The following is a 16,326-nucleotide window of genomic DNA, read 5'->3' as shown; positions in this document are numbered from 1 at the left end:
GGCGAGACCCAGTGCCTTACATTCCGCGACCCAATTCTGGGTCGTGACCCACGTTTTGAAAACCACTGCCCTAGAGAATCCCCAGGAAAACCACTTAACACTTTTTGTTCTGAAAGTCTCTTCTTATCTGATGCTTTGTTCAGTATAGTCCTCTGAACCCCCAGGTGCCACATCTTGACCCTTCAAGAGGTTACATACACTCCTGGACCACAATAATAAATAAAACATTCATTTAATACAGTGGACCCAAAAAATATGTTAACTTCAATAAGGTCTCCCAATAATATTGCCAATTGCATTTCTCTTCAAAATATTCCCACTGAGGTAACTTTACCAGTGATATCAACAGTGGGAATGCTAATGCAGTCTGGCATCTCTTGTTCACTGGCAGCATTATCAATGTTGTCAAAACTCTGCACAGAGGAGATCTAGACTACGCAGTTGTTAAAATGCCAGCGGTTGTTCTACACTAGTGTTACTACCAAGTGCTATCATAAGAAATAGTTAATTATAATTATGGGTTTAAAATAGTTGAACGTAATTGTTCTTGAAAGTTAATCTGCTGCATTTTTTATTGCAGAAGCCCAAGAACGGTGCTAAATCCCATGTGAAATCAAAGAAGTTTTTGCAAAAGAGTGCATTAGATCCTTCTGGTAAAAGGAATTTGATACTTTATCTCTTCATAATTTTAAACTTCCTTATAACTTTTCCTCATTAGCCATTAATGAGTTTTCCTAAAAATAGTTTTGATATCTGGTATTTTGCAGCCCAATTACGCTAGAAATGGGAGCCTTATATAATTGGAATAGGAGATTCTTGTATAGTTGGACTCAGCACTCACTCACTAGCACTGTAACATCATGAGATACTGGGTTTCAAGACTGTGACCATTTTAGGTATAGACAAACTATTTGATGGTTTTTAAATGTTTTTCTGACTCCCTCTGGATCCTGCCCAGTTGGAGTTATGTATTTAGCTTTATATATGGAAATAAATAAAATATGTTCCCAGTTCAGTTCTTAAGAACCCTCTAAAACATTCATAAAGTAGTTTCCCCTTAACAAATGCAATATATACATGGTGTGACATAAAGACTTCATCAGCATGGGTTCGGGAGGGCTGTATTACTCATAGTGGCCGGGAGTGGTTTATCCCAAATAAGTGTCTATATACCCTTTGTACAGCAACATTGTGTATGTTTCAGAAAAACTATAGACTTTAAGCTTTATATAAAATGTCTTGAGTGTAATAATGCAGACTTTCTTGCAAAGTAAAATATGTGCATCACACCTTGTATATTTCAGAATTTTGTATTTCACTAGTGAGCAGAGTTGGTGACATTCAGAATGTTTGATGTAAAAGTAAAATTTATTTTTAAGAATCACCAATGTACCTTAGTTATTTATGCTCAACCCACCTTAAGATTTATGTTACTTTTTCACACATTGTTTTAATTTAAAAATTGCATAATCAATTTACCTATTTACAAAATACCTGGCATATATCTTAGACAAGTGAAATAATTCCCATTTTAGAAAATTCTCATTTGTTAAAAGATTAATACGCAAGTTAGTTTGTGTAGCATTTAATTCTTTTAAAACAAAAATTTTAATTTTCATATTTATTTTAACTAGCCATTTATTGTGTTTCAGCTGATAATAGCCCATGTTCTATACAGATTTGGTGCCCAAAAGGGCTGAAAAGATTTCCCCAAGATATTACAGAATTGGATGTTGTTCTAGCTGAGTTTGAGAAGACAACTGCAGACTACAAGTAAATATCTTGCTTTCCTTGAACTGAGAACTCCAAATTGACACAAAATATTTAGTTTGCTTGAAACCAGACAACTTGGAGCACTAGGAAATACAATACAATGTAGGGGCAATCCTAATAGATTATTGGGGGATATATTAGATGACTGCCTATAGGTTTCTGTGATACAAATGGCAGTTTCTTTAAGATGTGATCCTAGATAGGTTGGCCTCAGAGATTTAGTGTAGCCCAAATATAAATAATATTGCCATTTTGGATAGCTATTGTAATTGGGGAGCTATTTCTGAACACGATATATCTCAGTATCTGCTTGAAGATGCACATTGATCTATCAAGACCTAGGAGAGGCTGGAAATATCCTACTTTGTTAAGCAGGTTTCATGGGCTCTGTTTGTTAGATTTCCATTGAAGCATTCAGCTTTGCGGCTCACTTAATATGCAATTTTTGTCTTATCAGGGTTTTTATGTTCTCAATCTGCTGTTTAGGTCTCTTAATCAGAATTGAAGAGTTTATTCAATATAAAACATCTATCCTGTAGTTAATTAATAACTGTATAACTTCTTAATCCCTAGCACTTGTGAAAAAACACTAGTAGTGGTTCCACAAGTTAGCTAAATTCTAGATATTAGACTTGCAAGCTTGGGTGGATTTGCCCTTAAAAAGAAGAGTCCTTCATGATGCACCATTTCACTAGGCAAGTTAGAAAAAGTGCAGAAGGGAAGCCCTATATGTAGTTTATTATTGGCATTGCCTCCTGATGCCCAGAAAGTCTCATTACTCTTAAAATCCCAGTGTTAATTTCTGTGGACCTTGCCTCGCTGAAGAATAGGAAACTTTCCTTTCTTCAAGTAGCAATGTCCAAAGAGCTAACCAATCCCAGGTGAACTTGGGAGGAACCAAAAAAACCCAACCTTTTGATTTAAAACCGAGCCTAATGTTTTATTTCTTTAGCTCTGCAGTAGGCATATGCTAATCATAAGAAAAGGGGGCGAGGGGAAAGCTGAGTGGACTAAAATTCATGGCTGCAGAAGTCATCACAACTGGTAAACTCTTCAAGGGGAAGAGTTAGGCTGTTGCCAGTAACTGACAGGTCTGTCTCTGCCTGCTATACTCAAAGTCCAATGTTAGTATCTGTAGATCTTGCTACCTGAAGAAAGAAAATACTCAGATAAGCACAGATACCTTTTTCCTATACTAACCCAACTGTGGTTTTATTTTACCCTCTTCCTCCCCAACTTCCGGACAAAGGGTGGAGTCTAGGATTTGCAGGGAAGCTATTGAGGGCTTCTATTCTGGCTTCAAGGACCAACTCACTAATACTGTAAGTATAGTAGTAAATATAAAAACATTGGTGTAGAGATAGTTGTAAAATTTTAGTCAGAATGCTTGTACATCTACTACTTTTTACATAGTCTTTTACTGATGCATCTCAGGGCATTTTAAAATTAATCACACCTTGTGAGTTATGAATGAATGAAGACATAAAACTTTTAAGCACCATTACTCCAACTTGCTGCACATGGACAGACTACTGCACCTGTGCAAGAACTCCACTGGGGTTCCATCTGGGCACAGCGGTTTGCTCACAGGCAGTAAATTAAAGGATTGGATTAGATTGTCAACTTTTGGGAGACAAGGACCTTCTCTTGTGCAGTTACCAATGAGCAAGGAGTTCTGTAAAGTGGATGCAAGTCGAAAGGTTGAGACTTATAGAGCTGAAGGTCTGCCAAGATACAAGCAGTATATTTGTATGTCTGCCTCAAAAGCCTTGTATTTATGAAATACCTTTCCTGGTGCCTGCAAGAAGGCCATTTTCAGGGCTTTAAAATTAGTTTTTTGTTTTTTTTAAGGGGCCTCTGACGTACAGTGCATGGAGAATAGACTTCCTCAATATAATTTTTCAGACCTACTAACTGACTGTAGAGAACAGTAATTATAGCTGTGGAGATTGATTTAAAATATATAATATATTGAAATAAATTGAGAATGTTGGTCTTTACTTATGACCAATGCCACAATTAATATTAAAATTATAGTTGAACATTCACGTGATTTATTAGCATGAACAAGTTTAAACAACAAAACTTCACGCATTTCTATAACAAGATGGTAAAGAACCTGGAATTTTTAGATAGGGACCTAGAGAATGTCAGCCTTGTCTCCTGGTGGTGGAGAGAGTAGCATTTTATAACAGTCCTTGTTCTGGGCTGGGGAAAGGACATGCCAGACAGAATTACCAGTGACTAATTTATTTAAACCAAAGTGTTTCAAAAGTAAGTCTTATAGCAGCGATTTATAGAAAGAAAAAGGATACAAGGATGGGGAAGAAACTATCAGATAGGGTTTGCTGTCAATACATAATGTTTTCCTTTACCTGTAGATAACAGAAGTCCAGGAACTGAAGGATTTGAAAAGAAAAAATGCTAAGGTAAAATAGAGTAATGATCTCTTTAAATGATGCTATGTTCTATTTAAACACTATAGAGATAGAAATGTATAGAGCCAATGTTCAACTGCAAAACCAAACTTGGATGTTTCTTTTTAAAATTTATTAGAATACAAATATACCTAGATAAAGTTTGTGAAACACATTTTATCTGGGAATAACACTGTTTGCAATATACTTCTAAAATCAAACAGAACAAAAATCCAGTTTGAAACTGCTTATTGCCAGACTTGCAAGACAGTTAAACAGTTGTGCTAGTTCAGTAACCTGCGAGCAAACTGTATAAACCAAGAATTACTAGAAGTCGTAAAATATGCTAAACGCCCTATTCTGATCTCTGCTAACAGTCTTTGGTATGGTGTTACTGAAAGATAAATAGTAATGTTTGCCTGTGTGGAAGTGTCTCAATAATTCAACACTTTAAAAATACGTTCAGTAAACAAATTGATACACACTATTCAGTCTTTATTTCACAGCAATGGTGTCAGAGTATCATTTAAAAGGAAAGTCAAAATGTCTGCTTAAACTCCATTCAGTTTATTTTAATGAGCACCATATGACTGTATTGGGGCTGCCATTGATTTGATATTGATGCATGCTGTGACTACAACTAAATGAAAAAAAATAAGCAATGAGTACTCTGATTATAGTTAAGGCTGTGAGTTTGTCACGGAGGTCATGACTTCTGCAGCTGCCTGTGCATCTAGCGCAGGGGCAGCTCAGATGCACCAGCTGCTGCTGGGGCAGTCTAAGCCCTGACTCCCCCCAGGAGCAGCAGAATTTGGATGTGGGAGGGGGCAGGGGCCCCGGACAGGGTGAGATGGGGTCTGGGTGGTGCTTACCTGGGGGGTTTGCAGGAAGCAGACATATCCCTCTTGCTCAGCTGCTAGGCAGAGGCATGGCCAGGCAGCTCTGAGCATTGCCTCCGCCCAGAGTGCTGGCTTTGCAGCTCCTATTGGCCGGAACCTGTCCATGAGTTTTTCTAAAAATACCTGTGACTAATTAATAGTTACTGGGACAGAGTGAGAATGACTTTATAGCTGTGATACTTAGACCGTGATACTCAGACTGAGACTCAAGAGCTGCTTTAATGCGTCTCCTGATATAACACTCTGATTTTAATTATTAACCAATCAAAATGCTTTTACTATTTTATAACCAATTGTAGTTGATAAAATAATACTTGGTCAGTCATTTTGCCGTGAGAATAATATATATTTCCCCTGTCGTACTGTTTAAATAGGAATATATAGTATTATAGTAAATGAAATAATGAATTCACACTACTGTGGCTCTTTTGGGTAATGTTGATCGCTAATTTGACTCCTGAAACACTGAGATCTAAGTATCATTACTTCGTTGCTTGTGGTTTAGGGCACTCATTTAGGAGATGGGAGACTCACATTCCAGTTCCTGTGGCTATTTAATTATTTATACAAAGTGGAACAGTTTCAGTAGGAGAGACAGAGAGACCTGTCCTAGAATATCCCATTGGCCAGTGGAGTGGGCATTTTTCTTAATGTGGGAGACCTAATTTCAAATATCCCCCATTAGACAGAGGGTAGAATTGATCCTGGGTCTCCCATGTCCCCAGTGAGTGCTCTAACCACTGGGCTAAAGTTTATAAGGGAGGCCTCCTTCTCTTGGCATTTAAGTTCCGAAAAATCTTCTGGGCAGAAACTATTTGATGAATTCACACCAAATTCACAAATAGTTTTGGGTTGATCGAAACTGCATTTGTTGTTGAATAAGCTATTTGTCAAAAAAACTTTGCCCATGTCTAATTCACAAGCATATTTTTGTCCAGCCCTGAAAACAGCAGATCCGCTTCACCCAGCAATTCTAGTATATTTGAATCATTGTCTTTGCCTTTGTGGTCTCCCATCAAGTGGAGTCAGCGGCTGTTGTTCTTTGTCTCCCACCATTCTTATAAAGTTCATCTTCCTGACACTGATGGCAACCTTCTCTGTGTCCTCAGTCAGTGTCTCAACCCCCCTTTTTCTAGGTCTTCCTCCTGGTCTTTGAATGTAAATTCAGTATTTCTTGGAGAAGGAGATTTGAGAGGGGAAAACAGGAAGGGATTCCTGGTAAAATTACATTTAATGATTTGATGGATTGACAATCACTATTTTAAAAACACGTTTTTAATCTAAGTCACACATTGTATGCAAGCTCTCTCATTTAAACTTCTGATTTAGAACTTGACTTTATAAAGACATGACTTTTTTCTATAAAGTCATCCAAAACTTAGGCTCCAGTGCTACAAGCTGTTCTGTGCAGAGTGCTATCTGTGCAGAGCAACTTGCAGGATTAGGGTGTACTTTTAAGTGTTTGAATTAAAGAATATAGAAAAATCTTAAATGTACAGAGCACCTTTCATTCTGAAGAATCCTAAAGTACTACACAAACAACATCATGCTATTCTTACATGTAAAAAAAAAAAATGTAATCTACTGTGATGTAAAGATTTTGTAGATGAGAATGTGGGGTGCCTGTGTTATGATTGGCTTTGCAACTCCTGAGTTAGAGATCCTCCCGAATAAGTATTAATAAAAAACAAATTTCTACACCAGCGTCTTATGCCAAATGTTACTGAAAAGTTACTTTTGAAATGCTTGACTTTTTTTTTAAATGTTGGGATTTACCTGCCTGGATGAACAAGGATCCCTTACTACAGTGAGTTCAATAGTACAAGTTATGGAGGGAGAAGGAAAATGCTAACAAATTTTAGAGACCCTTTTGAAAAAATACCTAAAATAGCACTTCCATAGATTACATTGTCATGAATTGTAAGACTTGGTATCTCAAGATTTTCCATGTCTAGAACCCCCAAAGCATTGTCAATTCAGAATGCAGAGTTGGGGGTAGGGAAGCTATCTACCTTCTCATTTAACTGTCTTAGTCTTGAAAGACTGCATTTTCACTTAATTATATAATAGGTGATCACAGACATCAATAAAAAAAGAAGGCGTTTGCTGGAAGTTAGAGGAGAACTAATTCGGTAAGTTTCCATTTGCTGAAATATATAGTGATTATATTTGATTGAAAGCATACAATAATAGCTTATCAGTGGAAATTGAGGAGTCCTGTTACTGTCCAGAAAATCTAAGGTAACCCTTGCTTTTGTCGTTAACTGACTGTTTTTGTGTAAATAGCAGATGAAACATTTATGGCCTGCATCAGCTGAACATGTGTATTCCTTCCTTTTTGCAAAAGCTAAAATTAACCACTCCATCTCCATAGGAGTTGTGGAACTGCCTAATAGAAACAGGGAGTCATTTTCACAAGCTGTCTCCAGCTACTCTAAATTCTTGGGATAATGTCTGCCAGCTGGGCTACACATTCCGTAAGAAATACACCAGCTGTATGACTGGAGGTGAGAACATGATCAGATAGGTTAAGACTACTTAAAATTAACAAATACTCTGAGTGTGGAACAGTGTGGGGCGTTGTTCCCACCCCCAATATAGCTCACTTCAATCTTGCTGGGTAAACTTCCTGATTCCCTTAATAGAACTCAGCCTTGAACACATGCAATACATTCTGATTTTAACTGCCCCTACAGGGGTGGGATATTTCCCAAGATAGTACATGCAGCATCTGGTATGGTGGAGTCACAGAATGCCTACTGCCATATTCCATTACTATAGGATATCTTTCAAAATAGAGGGGGTATATTGTTGGCTGTATTTTAACCTTAAATGTTATGCATGAGTCTATTTTAAATTGTACTCCTTGGCAAAAGCCATCTCCTAGAATCCCCTTGATCATAAACGTGATCGCTGGATTCCTGTCAGAAGAATTATTGTATTATTGACAAGATTGAGTTTTTATCTAATAAGGACCCAGATCTTTAAACAGTATGCCCACTTTAAAGGGCATATTCCTATCCAATTAGTTATCCTCACTGAGAAAAATACCAGGCTGTCTGTACTTTACACTTTTATGACCCCATTAAGTCATGTTCAACAGAAACAGTACATTCAAAGTAACTCCTGAAAGAAGAAAATTCACAACACAATCCTTAAGTATTGATTTTTAAAAAAAAAATTTTTTTTTTTTAAGGACTGGACCACAACTGAAGCAACTACAAAGAGAATATGCTGAGCTACAAGAGAGAGAATCTTCTGTCAGGAATGCAACCCAGTTCCTAACTGATTTAAAGGAGGTGCAGCAACAGTATTTAAATTACAGAGAAGACAACCCACAAGAAAAAGTAGTCGTAAGTACATATTGATTCTATGATGTTGCACTGGCTAATTCAAGTTTTGTCTCTTCAGGAGAAGAAACTAAATGGTGATTCAGGGCAGACAGCAATATCATCATGTTGGTGTCTGTCAAGACCTTGTACAGCATGGCAAAAACTTCAGTGTTTTTGTATCCAGGACACACATGTAGCGTACTATTTTTAAAAAGTTCAGTGAGAAACAAAGTAAATTAATTTTCTTTATTTAATATAGATATAGGTCAAACCCTGGTGCCCAGGAGCTTCCCTAAATACAGGATGGTAGTGTTTGCTAACTTTCCAACCTCACAGTGAATTTTGTAACCCTCTTTAATGCTCAAACTTCTGTTCAGCAGCACAGCACTGACAGTGAGCTTCTCAAATATGTAGTTTAAGTCGCGTAGGAGACCTGTACAGGAATTGTGCTCATGGCCTGGAATACAGTCTCCTCTCTTCTAGGGCACTGCTGACCTCCCAGTCTAAGGAAACCGTCCACTTTAGGGCATATTATCTGCTTATGCTTAGTATAGCCAAACTTTAACTTGACTTAAACATGCAGAATAGAACACTTGAAGAGAGTGACATCAAATTATAATCCACTCTTTCAAATATGTCAAGTATGAGAGACAAATGGAGTATTTGGACAGTTTGTTTTTAAAGGGTTAATGCCTTGCAATTTTTTCCCTCCAACAGTATGGAACTTCCAGCATTCCTGCTCTTCTGGTGGAATCACAACAAATTTTAAGAGCTGAAAGTCATTTTCAGAATATCAACACAAGATTACAAGAGGTTCTGAATTTGCAGAAAAAGGAGCAGCCAGAGAAATTTTAAATACTTTATGCCTTCTATTTGCAACTAAGCATAGTTCGCATCAGTTAAGTGTATTCATATACCTAAACAAGAAGCAAGCTAAATATACATGGTTATGACATTGCTACTCATGTAGATTTTAGTAGTTTGTGTTTGCACTCTAACTTTTGATATAACAGAAGCAGCAATTATTTAAATACTCCCATAAGCATTTAATAAAACAAAGCAATGTGTTTAAATTGCTTCTGACTTCAAATCTTTCACCTCTATAAATAAGTGGTGTGAGCCTCTTGTCAGAAAAGTTGATATGTTTCTAAAGATTTACTAACAATTGTGAAGGGAACGTGTGGTTTTTCACTTTGATGTATAATAAGTTTGTGTGCGGCAGCCTGGAGCAGAGGTAGTATGACAAACCATTAATGATCTCAATGAATCGGTGATAAATCTAGTGCTTTAAAATTAATAGCATTTTATTATTGGATTACCAGAGTAATCATTTGGAAATACTAATGTGACAAGAGTAGACATTTTCTTTAGTGGAAATTACAACTTCTATTTACTGAAAAACCTGTTGTTGCTCATCCTAAAGTAACATAAAGATAATTTGTAAGTTGCCTGTTACAAGCCTGAGACATGTCTAAATTGTTCCACCATTATACGCATAATGGATAAAATATTTCTAAAACTAGTTTGTCGATTTTTAAAAACAGCTTAGTTATAACAAGTCGTACAGAAGGTGGTGAGCATAATGAAAGGTAGACAAATCCTCAGAAGTTTTTATCTAAAGTATGGATTTACCTTTTGGCAGGCCCACATATAGGTAAGAAATCCTGCCTGCCCTTTGTAAAGTAACGAAGTACAGTACAGACTGTAGGCAACATCCTAAACATTTGGACATATGGGAAGAAACATGTTCTAACCACATTCCATCCCTTGGTAAGTGAATTTTACCTGAATCATTGTCCATAAAGCTTTTTGAGTGTGTTGACTCTGTCCATTTAGCATTTTTTTTACATTTTGAATTTAGTGCTCCTGAGAAGTACCAGACTGATCGCCTGTGTCTAGCTTTAGAACATGCACAACACAGGTACCACTAGCGTAAGCTGATCTACCTGGGTCTTCCATGATGCTTCTTTCCTGTCCAGGAGCAGCTACTTCTAGGGGTGAGAGGATAGTTCAGTTTCTGCAGCTATTCAGTCCTTGGCCTCTTTAAAGAGAGAGGGTGGCTTTTGTGCCATATGCACTGCTGCAGGTGGCAGAACCACCACTGACTAAGCTGGAACTTAAACCAGAAATTATAGGCTGTATCCTATTAAACCATATAAATGTCATTAACATATAAACCCAATGTACAAAAACACAGCTAATGGCAAGTTTACTATGCGCTTTCTTATAAAGAGAGGATGCTGGCATGGTTCTATCGGTTTCTTTTGGCAGTGTAAACGGGACTTCTGAAACTTTTGGCTTTAGATACATTAAGCTATAGTTGAGTTAGCACATTTTATAAACAGCTACCCTTAGTTGATAGCTAGTTGTATGTCTTGTTACCACAAACTTCCTGTTTTCTTAAAACCTCTATGAGAAGCTCATCAGGTATTTCTTCCAGGTCACAGTTCCACGTGGTCAGACTGTTGTCTGCAAGTTCAGCATCTTCCATAGCTTCCAGAAAATACACATCATCAGTCACATTGTCCCATTCTGTATTTGAACAGAGCTTGTCAGGAGACTTCTTATTTTCTTGATGTATCCTTAATGATGTGCTTTCTGAGAAGTCTGTAAGGTTAGGTTTTTCTTCTATGTTCCCACTCTCATCCATAAAAAGTACATATTCTTCCTTTAAAAAAACAAATATTACTTATTCAACATGTAAGTGTTCATTACTTCTGGGGGCTAGATATTCTTGTTGGCTTCATAATGGGAGCAGAGTTAGGCTAAGGCTGAGCACTTCTGAAAATGTCACCTCTAATGAACAGAGTGTAGGTCAGCTGACCAGGCAAGTTTCTTATGTGTTTTTGGATTGTGGGCATTTACCATACAGCCAGACCCTAATCTTATGAAAGTCAGTTTTCAGTAGGACCAAAATTTAGTCCTTAAAAGCAGTGCCTTGTAACTGGCAAGCTTTTGAAAATCATGCTGTAAGAGCACTACTGAGTTTGCTCTAGCTGCATCTGTAGGGAGATAACACATTTTACGGATATGTGCTGTTTCAAAAAGAAAAGATCATTATTGAAAGGGTGCAACCAATCTAAAGAAGTTACACGCCCAATTGTAATATTTTCCAAGCAGAACTAGGGGAGAGACACACACACAACTTGTATGGCCCTGCGGATGTCACATGAGCCGTAGCTGTGTGCTGAATGGGCCAAGAACCACTGCTTTAAATAGTGATGATTCACTTACTAAGAATTTGTTGGTAAGTTACACCTATTTAGGAAAAATCAGTTCTGCTTCAGATAGGACTTCATAAACTTGCAGTACACCGATCAATAAACCATGAAAAGTTTGGTTGAAAGGTAATGCCAGCTATTGAAAAGCTGTTATTTATAAAGCTCAAGGTAGGGGTTGCTTGGCCAATAGTCTTCTCTACAAAGGTTGAATATTTACATTAAACTTTTTTTTATTGCTTTACTACACTACATGAAAGGATTTTCTAAATGAAGATTAACTTCAAAGTCCATGACTATCATTTAAATTCCGTTTTTAAAAGTGTGAATCAGTTGTTTCAGCATATTAAACCACTAATGCTAAGACATTAGGATTTACAATTGACTATGTATTAACTATGCTACCATCATTTTGTGTGTTGCAAACACTGGTTGAAGTCTGACTTGTATTTGCCTAAGCATCAGAAAAATGGAATGTATTCTTTGAATCCTCCATGAAGTTTAAAGGTGACACTCATGTATTGATCAGTTAGATGGTGTAGATATAGTCAGAGAGATTAAAAGATCTTGTGCACAAGGAAGAGATTTGCCTTAGTCTAGGTGAGATATTGGTAACCTTGCCTACAGCCAGGCTATATTAACACTTCCCTTGGTTGGTAGGAGTACTAGCAAGAGAATTCTGAAATATTTAGGGCCCAATTATGCAGTCACTACACTTGAGTCCAATTGCCATCCATTGAACTACTCACAAGTGAGTAAAGATTGCACAATCAATCAGTCCCTTAGTGTAGGCAAGATTTTTAAAGAGCTACCAGAGACAACAGTTTGGAACATACTTGAGTTACCATTAAGTATTTTCACAGTTCTTGTTTTTTCTTGTGGGGATGGGGAAGAGGGAAAGGAACAAAAAATACATACCTCTTTGAAAAGAAAAGGGAGGCATATCTCAGGGGGTAATGGAATACCTAAATCAAATACAGTGTGTTTATATTTTGTTTAAAGTTAATGTTTCTGAAATGGTTACGTGTAATTTTATTGAAAACATACTTACTTTCTGATTTGAAGTTTTTAGCTCTGCAGACAGGGTCATAACATTTTTGATAGTAAACTTCTTTTTTTAGATCTACCAGAATCCTTAAAATACAGATGCAAGTGTTGGCTAGCACTTAAACAGCATTAGCTACATTATACACATCAGGCCAGGATTTCACGCAGGGAGTGAAGACACTGTGCCTTTCCTCTGTTTCTAAAACAGTCTTTGTACGTGCATTCTGGCCCATTTACAACTGAAATTACATATAATAAGCAATGTAAAAAAAAAAAAGGAAATACTGTAAAATTTACATTAAGAGTGTGCATCTTAAATGTACAGGTTTTTGGTATGTTTTAAAGCCACGGTGTTGTAGGCTGAAGATAATTGTACCTCACTTTCATTAAGTCTGAACAAAGATGGAAAATAAGACTGCTAAAAGACATTTGATTTGTATAAGATAGTTATAAAATATGAGTTAAAACCCTCCCTTCTGCAGTGAGTTTAACTAAAGCACTTGTACAAGCTCTGGTACTTAACAGAATTGCATAACCTGGATTTGCAGTATGGGACAAATCTTACCACATAATTTGGTAATACTATACCATTTTAGCTGTGGTTGAATAGAATATTGTACATCTCTTGCTGTTAAAAAGAATCTAATATTCATTCTTTTGAAATACATTTAAAAATAGGATACAATTGGAAAGAGTCCTTTTAAAAAAAAAAAAAGCAGCATGCATTTGGTTATTCTCACACTCGAGGAGACTGGCTGTTAATTTCTCTTCAGGGTAAAATTGACAATCAAATGACAAGTTACATTTAGAATTTGTAACCTAAAAAATTAAATTAGTAAACTGAATATTAATGAGAGAGACTAAGTAAGATTAACTAAACATTTTGAGTGAAATTGTGACCCCACTGAGGTCAGTACCTCCCATTATCCTCTGCCATTGGAATTAACTCCATAAACAGGTATAAACGTATGTTCAGCTAAAGAGTAAACTCAAAAAATTCCTTCCATTTCCAGTGAATAGCAGAATAGGGTTGGGACCTTGTTGTATTAGGTGCTGTAAAAACACTCTCCCTTCCCTGAACAGTTTTCTGTTCAAGCATTCCTGGATATTCTAGTTGCATAATGAAAAATTCCTTATTAAAAGGTTAATTTGAAGCCTTTCAAAGTAAAAGTGCCTATTAAATGAAACATACTTAAAGAACATACATTATGTTGTTACTTTTGTGGGCTCTTCCAATATTTTTACACCAGCGATATCTGGATATGTCATAAACAAGGAGTTCTTCCAAGGAAAAATAATTCCATCGTCGTATCCCTGGAAAATTAAGTACCCTTTTTAAAAATTTATAACATCTTGAGAATATATGTCTGACTCTCTTTAAAAAATAAAAAAGTGATGGTGATGGTCCTTACCTCCATGAGCATCATCTTTGTTAACTAAAGAAAGGACAAAACAATCAATTTCTGGATAAGGTGAATATTGATATCCTTCTATGGGATCTGTTTAAAAACACAAGTTACTGTTACAGATTATACAAACTCAGAATAAAAATAAGTGTACTTGAATCTCACTAACCATTAAGGACCTACTCCTACTCCCATTACCATCAATAAAGCAGGACTGGGCTCAGTGTCTATACATCTTGGAAAGCATTTTTCGTTATAGAAAAAGTTGCCCTTGCTCAGGAAGTCTGGAGCCAGATCCCTACTTTTGGGAAAGGCAGGTTACAATTAACAATTAGCACATGCTCCTATACTCTGGAGATTGGTCAATGCTTACTATTCCTGGGGACAAGAAAACTCTACACTGTGGACTAGATTCTGACTTGTATTGAATACTAGTTTCCACTACAAATAGCCCTATTGATTTCAATGGGGCTTTCGTGGAGTATGGTATTATGCAGGATCAATTAGGTTAGCACACTCTGATCCTTTATTAATTTCAAGCTTTACTCTATATCCTGAATATAAAACACCCAAGTTGCTGCTCATGTAACTTACTCTGAAAGGGTCTGTAGAACAGGGAAAGAGAGACACTCCTGCATGCTCCCAATTTACTAGTGCATGAGTAATTAGTTAGGCAGTCTCCCTGGAAAATGAAGGGCATATCCTCTGCAGGACTCAGCTAAAGGATATTGCCTAAATAAGCTGCAGCAGAAAGTTTCCACTGATGTATAAGAACAACAGCCCAACGAGGATACAGTTTATCAGATGTACAATTTGAGATATAGTCTATAATTAGATCAGGTGCACTGTAATACATATAGCAAATTAATGACGCAAACACTTAAGATAAATTTTTCTATTCAGTAAAATCACATATTCAAAAGATTGTTATGAAGTACCTGAAGCGCTACTGGAACCTCTCCTGTCTGTTTGTTTAAACATTTTTTTCTTCCCTTCTGGGATGTCACAAGTTAGGGCTCTTTCAATTTCTGAGAACCTGATGGAGACAGACAGTGGGAGAAGTAAGTCATAACTCAGATTTCTGGACATACCATACTACTTTTTCCCATTCGTACGGCCCCTTTATTTCTTGTTCAGACATAAAGGATTCATTTTAACTTAAAGTTTCCTCTGACATATTCCAGCAGAGGGCAGAGTTTCCTTCTTCCACAGCAGAGGCAGAAAGATCTACCCTCACCCAACCCAGGATCCTCTGCACTACTTCTAGCCCTATTTGCTATATATGTAGTCCTTGAAAAGTATTGTTTACTTTTGGATGGCTTTTAGTAGTCTTGCACTTTACCCTTTTAGACTAATAATTTGCAAAGAACTATGTTTTTTCTTTGCTGTGTTTCTGGCATGAAAACAAACCATCATATGGGGCAAATTCTACAACAGATGATTTCTTGTCCTTACTCAGGAATGACTCCACTGAAGTCTGGTTTGGTTTTTTTTTTTAATTATACTATAGGATATAGGCCTCAATTGAGCAAGGTATTTAGGCACATGCTTAGAATCTCAGAACTGGAAGGGACCTCGAGAGGTCATCTAGTCCAGTCCCCTGCACTCAAGACAGGACTAAGTATTATCCATTCTAGACCATCCCTGACAGGTGCTTAATTGAGGCCCATGACAACCAAAGATTTACAGGAATGTTGAATGTAATATGCATCTTTAAAAAGATATTTACAATCAAAACTCCATAATAAATGCAGCTCAACTGTGGCTCAATCCTGTGAGGTGTTGAGTACTGAAGTCATTAGCAATTTTGGTTGCCTCTCATCTCCCAAAAAAACACTCAGTACATTTCAGGATTAGGTCCTTAGATTGCAGCCTCTTTTGATAATAAATTGTGTTGCATATATTTGTGCAGCACTAAGGAAAACTGCTGTTGCTCACTAAAGTTTACACAGAAAATAATGCTTTTCACTTTCTTCTGTGTCTAGATTGGAGTTATTCTCTCTTAAATGGTTCGGTGAGGGCAGTTTTGGATTTTGGTCCATTTCAGAGTCCTGTCTAATTTACAGTGATAGAAATGTAGCACTTCTCAGCTGAATAACCTTGAACAAGTCAAATTCTTCGTCTCAAACAAAAATTAAAAAAAAAAAAAACAAACAAACCCAAAACACAACCTCCCTCCCCATACACGCACACGCACAGAGTGCAGTTCAGAAACCATCACAAATGGCACAACT

General features: G+C 36.9%; 2 protein-coding genes across 7 annotated transcripts in view; one reads left to right on the top strand and one right to left on the bottom strand.

The window, feature by feature from the left end:
* The window catches only part of CENPU (centromere protein U), a 38,187-nt gene extending 21,937 nt beyond the window's left edge, over positions 1 to 16,250 (top strand). For 4 of the 6 annotated variants that reach the window (XM_074951232.1, XM_074951234.1, XM_074951233.1 and 1 more), the window contains exons 8-14: positions 581 to 653; positions 1,653 to 1,773; positions 3,023 to 3,095; positions 4,155 to 4,202; positions 7,160 to 7,221; positions 8,286 to 8,442; positions 9,139 to 10,191. In XM_074951232.1, the coding sequence (XP_074807333.1) occupies positions 581 to 653; positions 1,653 to 1,773; positions 3,023 to 3,095; positions 4,155 to 4,202; positions 7,160 to 7,221; positions 8,286 to 8,442; positions 9,139 to 9,276 (672 nt within the window). In that variant the 3' untranslated portion in view covers positions 9,277 to 10,191. Of the gene's footprint in view, positions 1 to 580; positions 654 to 1,652; positions 1,774 to 3,022; positions 3,096 to 4,154; positions 4,203 to 7,159; positions 7,222 to 7,463; positions 7,597 to 8,285; positions 8,443 to 9,138 lie in introns of those variants that run through there. The other 2 variants (XM_074951230.1, XM_074951235.1) reach the window with 2 other exon arrangements.
* The window catches only part of PRIMPOL (primase and DNA directed polymerase), a 36,702-nt gene continuing 28,990 nt past the window's right edge, over positions 8,615 to 16,326 (bottom strand). The window contains exons 9-14 of the mRNA XM_074951229.1: positions 15,031 to 15,128; positions 14,099 to 14,185; positions 13,892 to 14,000; positions 12,691 to 12,773; positions 12,558 to 12,604; positions 8,615 to 11,089 (exon numbers count right to left, since the gene is read on the bottom strand). Of these exons, the coding sequence (XP_074807330.1) occupies positions 10,784 to 11,089; positions 12,558 to 12,604; positions 12,691 to 12,773; positions 13,892 to 14,000; positions 14,099 to 14,185; positions 15,031 to 15,128 (730 nt within the window). The 3' untranslated portion in view covers positions 8,615 to 10,783. The remainder of the gene's footprint in view (positions 11,090 to 12,557; positions 12,605 to 12,690; positions 12,774 to 13,891; positions 14,001 to 14,098; positions 14,186 to 15,030; positions 15,129 to 16,326) is intronic.

This window comes from Natator depressus, chromosome 4, assembly GCF_965152275.1.
Source record: "Natator depressus isolate rNatDep1 chromosome 4, rNatDep2.hap1, whole genome shotgun sequence".
In the NCBI taxonomy this organism is placed as follows: Eukaryota; Metazoa; Chordata; order Testudines; family Cheloniidae; genus Natator; species Natator depressus.
The sequence above is the reverse complement of the archived record's forward strand: the minus strand, read 5'-3'. Positions and strand labels throughout refer to the sequence as shown.